The sequence below is a fragment of the Triticum dicoccoides genome, unplaced genomic scaffold, assembly GCF_002162155.2.
Source record: "Triticum dicoccoides isolate Atlit2015 ecotype Zavitan unplaced genomic scaffold, WEW_v2.0 scaffold50931, whole genome shotgun sequence".
Lineage (NCBI taxonomy): Eukaryota > Viridiplantae > Streptophyta > Magnoliopsida > Poales > Poaceae > Triticum > Triticum dicoccoides.
Genome location: NW_021277992.1, coordinates 1 through 1,616, shown reverse-complemented (window position 1 = coordinate 1,616; position 1,616 = coordinate 1). Strand labels below are relative to the sequence as shown.

The following is a 1,616-nucleotide window of genomic DNA, read 5'->3' as shown; positions in this document are numbered from 1 at the left end:
CTATAATTACAAATTCATGACGTCCTTCTTCCAATTTCTTCTTCCAATTTCCGGTGAATCATGTTCATAACTTTAATTCAAATTCATTGCCAAGCCTTTGGAATAATATAAAGGAATCAACTGAGTGCACGTCTCAAACATTGATCAACTGAGTTGACATGATATAAAATTAAATTAATTACTGAAAAATATACAAATCAAATGAGTACAAAAATCATAATTGACATAATATATATGTCAAATTTTACGTCTATATAAAAGATAACCACTAACATTAGAAAAACAATTAAAAACCACTTCACTTGAATTGTATTTCGATAAAGTAATTATTAACATGCATAGAAAAATATATTTCTCTTACTTATATGCACCTCCGACCCGTCATGTTTGTGTCCATGCTTACTGAGGTCGTCATTTTCATAGCAATGAACATAATTCCTTTTTTAAGTCTATTTTGTGAAAATGAGACATATATTTCAAACAAAAATTATATATAATCATGTGAAATATGTATAATTTTTTTGGCAGACTGCTGGATGCAAGGACGCACCCGTTTTGTGCGAAGAGGATTCACTCGTCTTCTAGATCAGCTCCTGTATTTCTTGAGAGGAGTGAGCCGCTTCCAGACCTAGCTAGGCTCGTACGGGCATTCGCTTGTTGGGCCTGTTTGACACTTCTCTCGCCGGCACGCACAGTAGCCACACTTATAGAAATAATAAAGATGTGTTTCTCAAGAAAAAAAATAAAGAAGCATTAGTTATCAGAAAAAATCCAGTCCTCTCACCGCACAGCATCCACTCTGCCCACCTCACAGCCTCGCACATGTCGCTTCTCCCTGCTGCCTCCTCTCCTCACCACGGCTCGCCCTCGGCATCCTCTCCCCACCACGGCTCGCCCCACAGCCTCCACCTCCGATACGACCTCGCGCTGCCACCAACGCTTCCGGTCTCCCCTGTATCGACACTGCCGCCGGTGTCCAACCTCAGCGACGACGCCAGCCTGCCCGACGCAGCTCCTGGCCGCGGCGGCCTAGAACGCCGAGGTATAGAAGCCTGCTCCGGCTGCCAAGCTGCCGCCCAACCTGCTCTGGTAAGTCTTGGGCTTAGGTCTCACTTCCATATAGCAGAACGATTTATCTGAAGTACTAAGTTTATATGAAGAAAAGAAAGCTAGGTTTTGTTTGTTCAGTCCTCATGTGCTTTGTAGCCAAGCTTTTCATTCTAGAAGCCTGCTAATCTGCTATACTGTTATGATGGAATTCTGTATCTGATTTGGATGAAACAAAACTCAAGAGTACTTATTACAAGCTAAATACTGAGTGAATTGCATTTTAACTGAAGCATTTTTCATACATTACTCAATGTTTGTCAATTGGGATGTACTCAATGTTTGTCCCTTCTCCACTGGACACCAACAGGGGGTTCCATATGATACAAGACTCAAAGGTCTAGATGATGACAGAGGAACCAAAGGTCTAACACAGGATGCTTCAAAGTCTCATTTTAAAAGGTCAACAGGTTGATGTTCTTTTTCATATCTCATCTTGTCGGTCTGATATTTGAAATATCACAGAATTATTGTTCAGATGCACCTGTTATCTAAATTAGTTCCTGCTG

General features: G+C 41.0%; 1 protein-coding gene across 1 annotated transcript; it reads left to right on the top strand.

Moving 5' to 3' along the window:
• Positions 1-249: 249 nt before the first annotated feature.
• On the top strand, positions 250-1,584 carry LOC119346793. Its single transcript, XM_037615945.1, has 2 exons — positions 250-1,089; positions 1,418-1,584. Exons 1-2 carry the CDS (start codon positions 823-825, stop codon positions 1,520-1,522), a joined length of 372 nt encoding a protein of 123 aa, XP_037471842.1. The 5' UTR covers positions 250-822; the 3' UTR covers positions 1,523-1,584.
• Positions 1,585-1,616: the final 32 nt, after the last annotated feature.

Excerpts from the sequence above, each read along its gene's own strand:
- LOC119346793 (XM_037615945.1), top strand. The coding sequence starts at position 823 with ATGTCGCTTCTCCCTGCTGCCTCCTCTCCTCACCACGGCTCGCCCTCG. Across the intron at positions 1,090-1,417 it reads CTGCCGCCCAACCTGCTCTG|GGGGTTCCATATGATACAAG; the intron begins GTAAGTCTTGGG and ends GGACACCAACAG.